This window comes from Parambassis ranga, chromosome 9 (assembly GCF_900634625.1).
Source record: "Parambassis ranga chromosome 9, fParRan2.1, whole genome shotgun sequence".
NCBI lineage: Eukaryota > Metazoa > Chordata > Actinopteri > Ambassidae > Parambassis > Parambassis ranga.
Window position 1 is genome coordinate 23,771,596 of NC_041030.1, and position 12,500 is coordinate 23,784,095.

At 51.6% G+C, this 12,500-nt stretch overlaps 2 protein-coding genes and 1 long non-coding RNA gene across 8 annotated transcripts in view; all 3 read left to right on the top strand.

Moving 5' to 3' along the window:
* The window catches only part of LOC114441094 (glutamate receptor ionotropic, NMDA 1-like), a 23,670-nt gene extending 16,097 nt beyond the window's left edge, over nt 1-7,573 (top strand). For 4 of the 5 annotated variants that reach the window (XM_028413867.1, XM_028413866.1, XM_028413869.1 and 1 more), the window contains one exon: nt 4,482-7,573. In XM_028413867.1, coding sequence (XP_028269668.1) covers nt 4,482-4,547 — 66 coding nt within the window. In that variant the 3' untranslated portion in view covers nt 4,548-7,573. Of the gene's footprint in view, nt 1-1,789; nt 1,895-4,481 lie in introns of all 5 variants that reach the window. The other variant, XM_028413865.1, reaches the window with a different exon arrangement.
* A 571-nt stretch (nt 7,574-8,144) lies between these two features.
* On the top strand, nt 8,145-9,113 carry LOC114441779 (uncharacterized). Its single transcript, XR_003671280.1, has 2 exons — nt 8,145-8,264; nt 8,736-9,113. It is a non-coding gene; the product is annotated as an uncharacterized LOC114441779 (long non-coding RNA).
* A 233-nt stretch (nt 9,114-9,346) lies between these two features.
* kazald3 (Kazal-type serine peptidase inhibitor domain 3) overlaps nt 9,347-12,500 on the top strand; it is a 3,508-nt gene continuing 354 nt past the window's right edge. Inside the window, exons 1-3 of one of the 2 annotated variants that reach the window (XR_003671268.1) lie at nt 9,347-11,345; nt 11,735-11,895; nt 12,041-12,153. Coding sequence is in view for 1 of the 2 variants with exons in the window: in XM_028414388.1 (XP_028270189.1) it covers nt 10,796-11,345; nt 11,735-11,895; nt 12,006-12,153 (859 nt within the window). In the remaining variant the exon portion in view is untranslated. Of the gene's footprint in view, nt 11,346-11,734; nt 11,896-12,005; nt 12,154-12,500 lie in introns of both variants that reach the window. The other variant, XM_028414388.1, reaches the window with a different exon arrangement.

Here is a 12,500-nt window from a genome sequence, read left to right on the forward strand (position 1 = left end):
ACCTCCCCCCTGCGAGAGACGGCATTATAGCAGCGGAGCGTTGGTATAATGATCTGATGTGTTCATCATCACACTTTCATCCATCTGCCATCTTTGTGCCCCTCCCTATGCTCCCCCACCCCTCCCCCCCTCCTCTTTACTTCCCCCCACAGGACTTCCTCTGGTTGATTTCCTGTCGTGTGTTTGTGGCTGTGGGCAGTAAAACACAACGTTTTACTGAAACATCACTTCATCTGAAACACACACACACACACGCACACACGTATGTATGGAGGTGAGTGTGTGAGAGCAGCAGGCTGTTATGTAACCTGCTGCTGAGCAGATGGCACACACACACACAGGATGGGTCACACTGTGCTGCACGTTGGCGCCCCCTTGTGTTGAATGCTGGCTGCCTCTGTTGGCCTGTAACAATGACTGCACCCCATCAGACATCAGCTGAGGCCTCTGAGTGCTGTGACCATGTGGTGACGGTACAAGGAGGACGACTGGACGAGCACCCCGAGCTTCTAGTTCAGGTCCACACATGCTCGCTACCCCAGTGATGCTGTGACTGCTGTGTTCTGCTGCTCCATCAGAAGATGGCGCTCATAAAGGATGGACCTGGTCAGCAGCAACACACGGGCCCACAGTGGTCTTTAAACCAGGTCCTAGAAAACCTCCACTATCACAGCAGCAGCCTGAAGCGCTGATACAGGCAGGATGGAGCCATGGTGGTGTCTAAACTCTGAGCGAGCGTCTGATCGTGGCAGGAGAGATCCAGGCGGCGCTTTTGTCTTCTTCTGTGGTGTAATGTTGGTCCGTCTGCGTGTTCCGGCCCCAGCAGGCCGTCTTCATCAAGTCCTAATGCTGCTCTGTGATTGGCTGATAACATTTGTACCTCTGAAGTGTCTGGCGTGTAAGGCTGGTAACCATGGTAACAGGCACAGGAAACAGAGGAGCTTCCTCATAAGATGGTGCCAACGTCCCGCACAGTGTGATGTCAGCACCACACTCTGACTGCAACACACTGTTAAACACAAAGAATACAGACACACACAGACAGGTGGACAGACGTGGACTGACACAGACAGGTGGACTGACACAGACAGGTGGACAGACACAGACAGGTGGACAGACAGACAGACAGGTGGACTGGCACAGACAGACACACACAGACAGGTGGACAGACGTGGACTGACACAGACAGACAGACAGACACAGACAGGTGGACAGACAGACACAGACAGGTGGACAGACACAGACAGGTGGACAGACAGACAGACAGGTGGACTGACACAGACAGACACACACAGACAGGTGGACAGACAGACAGACAGGTGGACTGACACAGACAGACAGGTGGACTGACACAGACAGACACACACAGACAGGTGGACAGACAGACAGACAGGTGGACTGACACAGACAGACAGACACAGACAGGTGGACAGACAGACAGACACAGACAGGTGGACAGACACAGACAGACACAGACAGGTGGACAGACAGACAGACAGGTGGACTGACACAGACAGACAGACACAGACAGGTGGACAGACAGACAGACACAGACAGGTGGACAGACACAGACAGACACAGACAGGTGGACAGACACACACACACACAGACAGGTGGACAGACAGACAGACACAGACAGGTGGACAGACAGACACAGACACAGACAGGTGGACAGACACACACACACACAGACAGGTGGACAGACAGACAGACAGGGGGCTGTGTGTGGACACCGCTGTCTCTGCTGCGTGTTAATGTGTGTGTGCACCTATCGTATGATTTATTATAGGATAGGAAAAGTAGAGCAGAGCCCGAGCCCAAACTGAAAACCTCTTTTAGGTCCATCACTTCGACCTCCGACCTCAAACGCCGTAGGGCCTCCGGGGACGGCACGGTAAGGAGATGAAGACCACCCTCCCTCCTGTCCTCCACCTGTCCTCATCTTTTATCTGTTTCATCTCCTCCTTTATATTTGTCACTCCTTTTTTCCCCATCATCCTCCTCTCCTCACCCCCAGCTCCCTCATCTCCTTGCTGACTCATCATGGCCGCCCGTCTGTCAGTCAGCCATCTTCCTGCCTCCATCAGCTCATCTGTCCCACTAAAGACAGACGACAGGAAACAGACAGAAGTCCTCTCAGTCAGGTCAGGGTTTTTAAGTCCACATCGTTCACGTCGTCTTCTTGCAAAGGAGAAGTAAAGAGGGCCAGCCTGTGTGGTCTCTTTGTCCTCTGTGCTGTGCTGTCTTCTGTCCTGTCCGTTCCTGTCTTGTCTTCTGTCCTGTCCTGTCCTGTCCTCTGTCCTGTCCGTTCCTGTCTTGTCTTCTGTCCTGTCCTCTGTCTTGTTCTTTGTCCTGTCTGTCTGGTTGTTGTTTCCCTGTCCCTTCTTTATCTCCCACAGACAGACATGTCTCACTAACGTCTCCTGTCCTCACAGGTTGGCCTGCAGTTTGTCCCCTCGTCTTCTTTTCAGCATCCCGTCAGGTTGTCCAGTGTTTCTGATCGGCTCCTCTCTTGTCCTGCAGGATGCCTGTTTTCATGATGTTAGTGTAGCATTCAGCAGGACGTTCTCGCTGTCTCTCTCTCTTTCTCGGTGTCCTTTAAATCTGCAGCGCCTCTGGTGTGAGGACGTGAGGCGTCTCCGGAGGAGCTGCTGCTTCCTCTCTGTGATCGTCTCTCTTTATATGAGTGTTTCTCTCTCTCAGTGGATTTGAATGGTGTCCAGACTACACACACACTGCCTCTGTCCTCCTCTGCAAGCACGACCGACACACACACACACACACACTCACGTGTGGACGGCCGCCACCTGTCCAGTTGCATTAACAGCAGTGGAAAGTAACCAGTCCACATGTAAAACTACTGTTCTACATGTCAGTGACCTGACGGATAAACACAAAGAAACAATAACTCCACAGAGTTCAAACACTTCCTCGGTCTGTTTGCACAAAACAACTAATATGAGCATCATAGCATGAGGAAGCTAATGTTAGCCAACAAAAGCAACATTAGCATCAGTGTGTTTTCTTTGATATGACATCACCTCCTTTACTGTTTAAATGAAGACAAGAAGTCACAGACAGGAAGTCACAGACAAGAAGTCACAGACAGGACGTCACAGACAGGAAGTCACTGACAAGGAGTCACAGACGAAGTCACTGACAAGAAGTCACTAACAAAAAATCCCAGACAGAAAGTCACAGACAAGAATTCACTGACAAGAAGTCACTGACAAGAAGTCACTGACAAGGAGTCACTGACAAGAAGTCACTGACAGGGAGTCACTGCCAGGAAGTCACAGACAGTGAGTCACTGACAAGGAGTCACAGACAGGAAGTCACTGACAAGGAGTCACAGACAGGAAGTCACTGACAAGGAGTCACAGACAGGAAGTCACTGACAAGGAGTCACAGACGAAGTCACTGACAAGAAGTCACTAACAGAAAAACCCAGACAGAAAGTCACAGACAAGAATTCACTGACAAGAAGTCACTGACAAGAAGTCACTGACAAGGAGTCACTGACAAGAAGTCACTGACAGGGAGTCACTGCCAGGAAGTCACAGACAGTGAGTCACTGACAAGGAGTCACAGACAGGAAGTCACTGACAAGGAGTCACAGATAGGAAGTCACTGACAAGGAGTCACAGACAGGAAGTCACTGACATGAAGTCACTGACAAGGAGTCACAGACAGGAAGTCACTGACAAGGAGTCACAGACAGGAAGTCACTGACAAGGAGTCACAGACAGGAAGTCACAGACAGGAAGTCACTGACAAGGAGTCACAGACAGGAAGTCACAGACAGGAAGTCACTGACAAGGAGTCACAGACAGGAAGTCACTGACAAGGAGTCACAGACAGGAAGTCACAGACAGGAAGTCACTGACAGGGAGTCACAGACAGGAAGTCACAGAAAAGAAGTCACTGACAAGGAGTCAAAGACAGGGAGTCACTGACAAGGAGTCAAAGACAGGGAGTCACTGACAAGGAGTCACAGACAGGAAGTCACTGACAAGGAGTCACAGACAGGAAGCCACTGACAAGAAGTCACTGACAAGGAGTCACAGACAGGAAGTCACTAACAAGGAGTCACAGACAGGAAGTCACTGACAGGGAGTCACAGATAGGAAGTCACAGACAAGGAGTCACAGACAGGAAGTCACAGACAGGAAGTGACAGAAGGCTTCAGGTCAGAGCCTGCAGATGTGATGTTGCCAGTGGAAGATGATGATTATTGATCAGCAGTGTACTGAAACCTTCAGAACAGGAAGGATCTTTAGAACAAAGAGAAGTGCTCATATTTCAGCAGGTTTATATAAACACCATCTGTATTCATGATGGATTACTTTTACACACAGTAATGATGAAAGTATTCGAGTACTTCCTCCCCCGCTGCTAATAAAAAGAGGTGCCCATTTAGTGTGTGTGTGTTTAATTAATGTGTGTGTCTTCTCTGCTTTTTTCTGTCCCTCCGCCTGTAGCCGTACCCGACTGACATCACTGGCCAGCTCAACCTATCAGATCCCTCCGTCAGCACCGTGGTCTGAGAAGAGAGTGAGCAGGCGAGCGAGCTTCACTGCTGCTGCTGAGCCACACACACACACACAGATCCTCTGGACACACACACAGACACACACAGGTGGACAGGAAGAATCAGGTCAGCAACACACAAACAACATGTCAGTCCGATAAAGGTAGCAGTACACACACACTGATACACACACACCATCTGTCACCTCGAGCACCACCACCCTCTGCAGCCACACACACACACGCCTTGCTCTGCTTGTAGCTGTCCACCTCCTCCAACTAGAGGGTCTTTTATTTTGAAGGACTGTCGACAGTGTGTTTATTTTGGTAGATGTCTGTGATGTACTCTTCATTCTGTTTCCTGTCAAACTGATCGATCGCACTGATTTCTCAGATGTCCCAGACTGAAGCTGGTTCTGCTTCCACTAACCAGCGACGGCTCTGAGCCCAAACCCAGCACCGCCCTGACATCTACACACAGTTACCTGAACATCGGGAACCTGACCAGCAGGAACCTGTCTGACAGGAACCTGATGATCAGGAACCTGACTGTCAGGAACCTGTCTGACAGGAACCTGACCAGCAGGAACCTGTCTGACAGGAACCTGCTGATCAGGAACCTGTCTGACAGGAACCTGATGATCAGGAACCTGACCGTCAGGAACCTGTCTGACAGGAACCTGTCTGACAGGAACCTGACCGTCAGGAACCTGTCAGACAGGATCCTGACCAGCAGGCACCTGATCAGCAGGAACCTTACTATTAGGACTTGGTAGTCAGAGGTCTCCTGGACGATCAGGAACCTGTTGGTCAGGTCATGGTAGTCATGAGGTTACCTGCTGAACAGAGGCCTGATGTTTAGTAACTTGTCTAGAAGTGTGTCTATCAGGAACCTCCCTGTCAATCAGGTTCCTGATGATGAGGGACCTATTGATTGGGGACCCGATCAGCATGTGATAGGTGGACTGAGCCTCTGGGACAGGAAGTTATTTGACACAGAACTACAGAGGTTTCCTGGATCCCTGATACACCGCCAAGGATCATGGGTAGTGTAGTACTTTTGGTCCAGTCATTCTGTGTTTCTGTGTTTAAGAACACTGTTACGCTCTCGTTAGCCACGCCCACTTAGCACAGTGTCCTAATAAACAAAACAGTAATGAGTTATGTCAGTCACATGCTCCTTTATGATGTTTATATATTTATATTCAAACCTTTGTAACGTTTGTATTTATGGATCATGTTTATAGATCTGCACAAATGTCCTGCTTCACATGACGTTAGGCTCATCAGATATTCACATGAATACATTTATCTGCACATTAAGTCATTCAGCATATTTGACTGTCATCAGTGTATATATAATATATAATGGTGAAAGCCCAGAGGCCCTGCCCACCTCCCTGACACTCCCAGGGCATGCTGGGAAACGTAGTCACTGCCCACCGTGTCTCTGCCGATGATGTCAGTCTCTGTCTACCTCCACCAGCTGCCAAACACAGACACTGATGTCCTGTGGGAACCTGCCAACCCGCAGCCTGCCGCAGTTAGCCTGCTGGAGTTAGCCTGCTGGAGTTAGCCTGCTGGAGTTAGTCTGCCGCAGTTAGCCTGCTGGAGTTAGCCGCAGTTAGCCTGCCACAGTTAGCCACAGTTAGCCTGCTGGAGTTAGCCGCAGTTAGCCTGCTGGAGTTAGCCGCAGTTAGCCTGCTGGAGTTAGCCTGCAGCAGTTAGCTGCAGTTAGCCTGTTGGAGTTAGCCTGCAGCCGTGAGCCGCAGTTAGCCTGCCGGAGTTAGCTGGTCCCCACGCCACAGAGCAGCATAGCTGCCAGAAATATGAAAACACGCGTCGCACGAGCGGCACTGAGAGCGATGCCACAAACAGGAAGTGGACGTGTGTAAGAGGAACACTCGGTCGAATAAAGCCGCTTCATGTTAAAGGACCTCAGTGACCTCACAGCAGTCTGCAGTCTGACCACCAGATGGCACTGCACACTGGTCCTTTAAGATAAGATAAGATAGGATAAGATAAAACTTAAGTTTTCACACATGAAGCTAGAAAATGTTTCCACAGTTGAAATACATTTAATTTAACATGTTTGTATTCACTTAACTCTTATGATCAAAGTATCGTTCGCTCACCAGAGGTTAACAAACATTTCTATTTTATTCATTTAGTTTTAGAAATAGTATAAATAAAAAATAAAAATAAAATAAAAAAATTCAGTGTTAAATTAAATTAATATTTAATAAATAAATTCATATTTAAAATTAAATAAATATATAAATCTGTAAAAACCAGTCCAACCAGGAAGGTAGCGTCTCCAAACAGCCAATCAGAGTCCTCCACTGTCTTTGGGTTATTGCAGTAAATAAATAAAGTTATTATTATTAAGTCACTCTTAGGTGGAGTTCATCAGGACCATCTTCAGTGATGAACTCCACTTTATGATGTGTGAAGCCTACATATGATCATCTCCATGATGATTCTTTTATTTTGACGCAGACTGAGTGCAGGTCTCTGAGTGTCAGTGCACTGAGGTGACCTCTGCAGGTGAACGTCCTGCTCTGCAGAAAAACAAACGTCACGCTCTCAGCGCCGCTCGGCTCCGTGCTGCCGCTGCCCCAGGTGAGCTGCACCTGCGTCCGATCATCACACACTGCCATCTGACAGCGTACCATCCAATCACAGCCCGGAGCTCAGAAACAGCCTAAGGAAGTCCAGGACGGGTGGTGCTTTTGCCCGGTTAGAGCAGGAGATGGCGTCCATGTTTGATTCAAATCGTGAAATCTGAGCGTGTTCCTGATGCTCTCAAACGTGTAGAAGTATGGATTAGATGTCTTTGTTGACCATCGGTGCAGCCCACATGGTAAGGCTGTGATGTCATGGTGTGACATGCTGTGATGTCACACGGGTTTTATTGATTGCTTTGGTTGTACAGACGATGACGCACCCCCCTCTGTGCAGGAATGTGAACAGTCGACCTTTGACCTCCTCAGAGGTCGACGTGAACTCTCTCAGTTAGCGACACATGTAGCCGCTGGACTTCACCTGGAAGTCTGTCACACATCACATGGTGTCCTGCAGCCTTTTACAGGAAGTGACGTGTCGCTGTGGAGTTTTGTGTCATTTGCTACAAAATATATCCACACAGTGTTTATTGTTCTTAAATGTTTAGCGTAACTGAGCATAACAGAGTTATTCATGTTTCCAGTAATAAATATTTGACTTTAAACAGCCTGCTGTCGTTTATCGTGTTTAACATGTGTGACAATGACACCTGTGGTCGCTCAGTGAACTGCAGTTAGCATCCCTGTGGTAACAAAGACGCTAACCAGACACAACTAGCAGGCACATGCAGCATCACAAAAAGCACTTAAGGACATTCACCAACATTAAATAATACCCAGCTAGCATCTAGCAGACGGGTCCTGTCTACAGGCGGCAGTGTGTTAGAGCTCAGCAGGGAACACAGGCAGACCTCTGATGGACTCTGCTACCCAGAATGCCCTGCTGTGACTCCGGTCTGACCGCGGTGTCAGCTGAAGTTTGAGTTGAACCGGAGCCAGAAGCTGAGGACAGTTCAAACAGGAGAACACAGAAAACATGTTGAGTCTGAAGGTCACTCAGCCGCTCTGGCCCCTCTCATTGGCTGAGGCCGCTGTGGGCGGAGCCACGCAAACACAGGAGAAGCTGCTGAGGTTTGTTCTCGTTCTCAGAAGGAGACGAAGAGCTGAGAGGTGAGTTCAACCAAACTTTATACATCAGGTCCACTGACGTGTTTCACAGAAACCGATGGTTCTGCCCACTCCAACACCAGAACCAGGACTAAAGCAGGCCTGAACCAGAACCAGGATTAAACCAGAGCAGCAGGCCTGAACCAGGTGTTGTGCTCATGTTTGTTGAAAACATTAGCTGCTAGCATGCTAACCTCAGGTGTTGGTTTGAGGTCAAACACAGGAAACATCAGCAGGTCCTCCTCTCTTTGCTGGTCGCCACAGTAACCCCTGAGCCCTTCAGGCTGTTTCCATGGTAACCATCCCGTGTTATTTTTAGTGGTGGTAATGATGCTGAGCAGTGAGGAGGGGAGCGTATGTTAGTGTGTGTCTCTGTGAGGACTTTGAACCTCCATCGCCCCTCAGACCCTCCACATGACCCTGAGCAGGGCCACGAGCCTCAGGTTTACTGACGCTCCTGCTCTTCATCCTCAGCTGGGTCCACCTCCACACGTCCAGATGTCTTCACCTCAGCCGGAACTCAAACGTCTGTGTCTGTGGCTCCATCGGTGCTGCTCCCCTCCTCCTCCTCCTCCTCCTTCTCTTCCTCTGCCTGTGTGCGTCCCTCCGCCTCCCCCGGCGGCGCAGCGGCGCCCTCTGCTGGCCCTGCTGCTGCTCTGCAGTTTCCTGCTGATGCTGCTGCTGCTGCTGTGGAACTACCACTGCCTGTTCATCTCCCACATCTGCTCCCCACAGGGGGAGGACGAGGGGGGAGCTAAGGGGGAGACGCGGTCGGGACCTCAGACCTGAGCTGACAGAGCCGGTCCACAGACAGTCTGACACCGTCTGAATAAATCAATGGGTCTGAATATACACAGCGTGTTTATTGAGTGTGTGTGTGTCTCTATGTGTGTGTGTGTGTATGTGTGTGTCTGTATGTGTGTGTGTGTCTGTATGTGTGTCTTTATGTGTGTGTGTCTGTATGTGTGTGTCTGTATGTGTGTCTTTATGTGTGTATGTGTGTGTGTCTGTGTGTGTGTCTGTATGTCTGTGTGTGTATGTGTGTGTCTGTATGTGTGTGTGTCTGTATGTGTCTGTCTGTGTGTCTCTGTGTGTGTGTGTGTCTGTGTGTGTCTCTGTGTGTGTGTGTATAGATGTGTGTTTGTGTGTCTGTATGTGTCTGTGTGTGTGTGTCTGTGTGTGTCTTAAATAACACAGTAACTTAAACACATGTTAGCTAACCAGCAGCTTCAAACACAGGCAGGAACATTATAATTACTGTGTTTGTGTGTTTGTGTGTGTGAGTGTGTGAGTCTAACCCTGCATTTATTCCTGTCGAACATGTGGCCCGCCCGCTCTGTCGGACCCCTTCAGGGCCCTCTGAGGCCTCCTGGACCTCAGCCCTGCCCTGAAACCTCCTGCAGGCCCCTGGGAGCCTTGGTGCTTTGAGGAGCAGCTTCCTCCTGATGAGTGTAGCAGCTGTGGAGCTCAGTCAGGCAGGCCAGCAGGGACCGGAAGGCAGGAGGCCGCACCTTCAAAATAAAAGCCTTTCAACATGATGAGAACCTTCCAAAGACTGAGCCACTCAGGCTCATCTGCAGACCCTTGGCAGGACCGGACCCTCAGCTTGAGCCCCCTGCAGTCAGCTGACCGACACATGTGACACATGTTCTCTGTGTTCTCCTGAACTGTCCTCAGCTTCTGGCTCCGGTTCAACTCAAACTTCAGCGACACCGCGGTCAGACCAGAGTCACAGCAGGGCATTCTGGGTAGCAGAGTCCATCAGAGGTCTGCTGCCTGTAGACAGGACCCGTGATGGTCTGACCACAGGAACCCACAGGAAGTGGTCTGGCTGCTGAGTGCCTTAGCATGCTAGCTGTAGCACCACACACCAGGCTGGGATGTAGCATCCTGACGAACCCGGGGCCTGAAGACAGAGAGCACCCACAGACATGACGTCATGAAGCAGCAACATGCTAACATAATGATCCGAGCAGCTCCGAACAGTGATGCTAGCAGGTGTTAGCCATGTTTAACACGAGCCTGCAGAGGAGGAGGTCTGCTCCGTCTCACTGCAGCACTAGCTGCTGTCTGTGGTGGCTAATACCTGCTAATTCATCCTAATGCTGAATCAGCCATGTCTGACCACCAGATCAACACAGCAGGAGGCCGTTAACCCGCTGTGAGACAGAGCCAGCAGGCTAACTGGTTCTTTATGCTAGCTGTTAGCTGTGGTGTTGTCCTCAGGCTTTTATGTTGAAGGGTTGGACCGGAAGTGGCCTTCCGCCCTGGCACGCTTTACAGTCAGGGCTCGTGTGTGTGTGTGTGAAGCAGCGCGAGCGGCTCAGCTGTTTGAACCGTGCAGACGGACACACCGGGACCGAGCCTCGGGGATCCGGCCCGCCTCCCTCCGCTGTTCGGTTCGTGTTGGGCCGCTCTTGGTATGTGAGGTTGGGGGTTCTCCTCGCGGACACACAGGCGCTTCCGCTGCTCTCCCTCTGGGTCATCCCGGGCCGAGCCGCTGACCCGGTACCCCCCGGTGTCTGAGGACCTCCATGAAGCCCGCGGACCGGACGACGATGCGGGTTCTGCTTCTTCTGGGTCTCTGTCTGGACCTCCACACCTGCCGGGCATTCCCCAACCAGCTGCCCGGCCAGCCCCCCCACTCCGACCCGCTGCTGGACTACGACCGGCTGGATGAGGAGCTGGGAGGCGGCGGAAGGTGGAGCGGGAATTGGACCGGTGTGGCGGAGGGCTGCGGCCCGTGCGAGCCGGAGCTGTGCCCGGAGACCCGCGGCTGCCGGGCCGGCCTGGTGCCGGACTCCTGCGGATGCTGTAAGGAGTGCGGGAACCTGGAGGGTCAGGCTTGCGACCCGGGGGAGCGGAGCGTGTTCTACGGGCTGTGCGGTACCGGGCTGCGGTGTCAGGCCGACCCGCGGGGCGCGGCAGGGGGGGAGGAGGATGAGGAGGAGGTGTGTGTGTGTGAGGAGCAGGACGCGGTGTGTGGGTCCGATGGAACCACCTACATGAACATGTGCCGGTTCAGGGAGGCCGCGTCCTTCAAGCCGCAGCTGAAGACCAGCGGGAGGGGCCCCTGCAGGACAGGTGGGTCCCTGAGCTCAGTTTGTCTCTTGTTGTTTCTACAAACCCTGAAATGTCCACCTGTCCCTCTAAGTGTCCCTAAAAAGGGGACCTGTGGGGACTGTAGTTTTTAAAAGTCTAAACTTTATTGATCTCTTTATTGGTCTGTCTCTGTCCTGTCTGTGTGTCTCTGTCTGTCTCTGACCTGTCTGTGTGTCTGTCTGTCTGTGTGTCTGTCTGTCTCTGTCCTGTCTGTCTGCGTGTCTCTATGCCTGTGTCTCTGACCTGTCTGCCTGAGTGTCTCTGTCCTGTCTGTCTGTCTGTCTCTGACCTGTCTGCGTGTCTCTGACCTGTCTGCCTGTGTGTCTCTGTCCTGTCTGTCTGTCTCTGACCTCTCTGCTTGTCTCCGTCAGTCCCCGTCATCAAGGTCCCCCCTCAGAGCCAGGTGAATGGGACAGGCAGCAGTCTGGTCTTCCTCTGTGAGGTCTTCGCCTTCCCGATGGCTCTGGTGGAGTGGAAGAAGGAGGGACGAGACGTCATCCTGCCCGGAGACGACCCACACATCTCTGTGCAGGTATGCAAGCCCCCCCCCCCCCCCCCCCCCCCCCCCCCCCCCACACACACACACACACACAGACACACACACAAAGAAAAAAAAGCCAGCACCAGTGTCTGTGTCCTCAGTCTCGGGGCGGTCCTCTGAAGTTTGAGCTCTCCAGTTGGCTGCAGATCGAGGGGGCGGAGCCAGAAGACTCAGGAACCTATTGCTGCATAGCCCGTAACACCCTGGGAGCTGTGTCTGCGTCTGCGGTGCTGGGAGTCCTGGGCGCAGGTAAGACGCTGTCTGTCTCTCTCTGTCTCTGTCTCACTCTGTCTCTGTCTGTCTCACTCTCTGTCTCACTCTGTCTCTGTCTGTCTCACTCTCTCTGTCTGTCTCACTCTCTGTCTCACTCTGTCTCTGTCTCTGTCTGTCTCACTCTGTCTGTCTCACTCTGTCTCTGTCTCACTCTGTCTCTGTCTGTCTCACTCTCTGTCTCACTCTGTCTCTGTCTGTCTCACTCTGCCTCTCTCACTCTCTCTGTCTCTGTCTGTCTCACTCTCTGTCTGTCTGTCTCACTCTGTCTGTCTTACTCTGTCTCTGTCTGTCTCACTCTCTGTCTCACTCTGTCTCATTCTCCG